The 2,090-nt window shown below is 40.9% G+C and overlaps 1 protein-coding gene across 1 annotated transcript; it reads left to right on the top strand.

The window, feature by feature from the left end:
* Positions 1-803: 803 nt before the first annotated feature.
* Positions 804-2,090, top strand: LOC121750097 (ethylene-responsive transcription factor ERF061-like). The gene has a single exon (XM_042144555.1). The coding sequence runs from the start codon at positions 1,079-1,081 to the stop codon at positions 1,889-1,891; it is 813 nt and encodes a 270-aa protein (XP_042000489.1). The 5' UTR covers positions 804-1,078; the 3' UTR covers positions 1,892-2,090.

The following is a 2,090-nucleotide window of genomic DNA, read 5'->3' as shown; positions in this document are numbered from 1 at the left end:
TCTTTGACTATGATTGATAAATTAACATTAATATTTTTAATATTTCAAAATTAATTATTAAGATTAATAGTTGTAAAACATTTTTTTGCTTTAATTTTATCTCATAGACTAGAAAAAAAAGATATGGACAGAACAACATTACGCGTGGAAGTGGGGTATTATTATGACATTATCAAAGGACATATTTTAAACTTTTTGTTAGAAAAAGGTGGCTTCTAATAAATTCATAAAGTAGGCTTCTGTCTCTCAGATGTCCAGCTTAGCTTTCAAGGCTCACATTGTGAATTCACTTTTGCCAACCATAAAACAACCTTCACATTCCCACCCTTCATAAGATAGACCAATTGGTAAGATAGATATTTGTTGAGGCTATAATTTTGTTATCCTATCTTTGTGAAATTTTATTTGTTTTTTATTTATGGTTATCAGATTCAAATCCTTGCTACTACAAGTGACGTATTAAAATGTAAATCAGACTAAAACTCTATTCCATTCGTTATATTTACATGAATCTCTATATCAATAATCACATAAATAAGTACTGCTTTTAAGTTGAGGATGTATGCTGCACAATTATTTTTAATTGATGATATCCTTGTTTTTATGCACACATAGCATAATTTTTTTCGAAGAGATTGTTGTTTATTTATACAATTTACAAAAAAGAACAAGGGAAAAAAAACTATAAAACCGTACACACAGAATCAGTGGCATTATAGTCAATGCAGTAGAAATATTAATACCCATAAAGTTGGATCATAAATGTGAATTGCAAAGAGAAAAAAATCCCATCTATAAATATTACTTCCAACACCATAAAATATTCAGAAGTCTTACAATTTAATCCAAATATCTAAAATCCCCTCTCCAAATCCTCCCTGTCATAATCCTCACCACTCTAACTTCTTATTCTGCCTCTGCAACAATCTATTGATCCTTCTTTTTTTTTTGTCTGTGATCAATTTCCATCTTCAAACAATCCCTAATCTTTTCTTTTTTTGGAATTGTGAGGAGAAAAAGGGGCAATTTTTGAGAACCCTGTTTCCTCCATCCTCTGTTTCAAAATTGTTGCAAAAAAATGGCAAGAATTCAAGATTTCAGAACACCTTTTCCGTCGCAAAACGCATCCGAAATCGGATTTTCTCTCTCGCAGCTCATCCTCTCAACGAATTCCAACACGTTAGATTCGATCTTCTCCTACCGCGAAAACGCGAATTCCGTCGCTGCGCAAGCGACTGAACCGCTGGGCTCATCCGTCTATTGCAGACAAAGAGATTTGCTACGGAAATTTTCCTACGAAAATCCTTTGATTTCCGTCGCTAGTAACCCGGTCGCGGGACCGGGTCCGTTTCCGACGTATTTCAGCCCGAGCAAGAAGAAGCTGTACCGTGGCGTGCGGCAACGCCACTGGGGGAAATGGGTGGCGGAGATTCGGCTTCCGCAGAATCGTATGCGCGTCTGGCTCGGCACGTACGACACTGCAGAGGCCGCAGCCTACGCGTACGACCGAGCAGCCTACAAGCTGCGCGGCGAGTACGCGCGCCTCAACTTCCCCAACCTCGTGGACCCTGCGAGGATCGGCCTCGGCGACGCCACGAGGCTCGCTGCCCTAAAAAGCTCCGTCGACGCAAAGATTCACGCCATCTGCCAGAAGGCGAAGCGCGGGAGAAAGTCCCGGCCCGCCCCCAAAAAGGCAGAGAGCGCCTCCACCACGACCACAGATAGTGGGGTCGTGGTGGGGAGTAAGGAGGCGGAGGGGTCGCCTTCGTCGTCGGTGGCGAATGATGAGTGGTGCTCGGCGCCGCCGCCGGAGATGGATATTGAAGGGTACTCGCTAGCGCGGCTGCCGTCGTTCGATCCCGAGTTGATTTGGGAAGTTCTTGCGAATTAGCATCGAGTTAAATATTAGTAGTACTTTCTAAGAAAGTGTTGTATTTTACCATCTTTTTTAGTTATTAAATCAGTTTAGTCTACTGAATTTCGGATTTATTTCCTCCTTAAGGTTGTTTGCCAGTGTGCCTGTTTCACCTTAAGTACGGATTTCATGCTTCTTTTCTCCACAACTTACTTATCATTTTCTTGTATTTTAA

The sequence above is a fragment of the Salvia splendens genome, chromosome 10, assembly GCF_004379255.2.
Source record: "Salvia splendens isolate huo1 chromosome 10, SspV2, whole genome shotgun sequence".
Classification (NCBI taxonomy): domain Eukaryota; kingdom Viridiplantae; phylum Streptophyta; class Magnoliopsida; order Lamiales; family Lamiaceae; genus Salvia; species Salvia splendens.
This window is presented reverse-complemented; position numbering and strand designations above follow the sequence as displayed.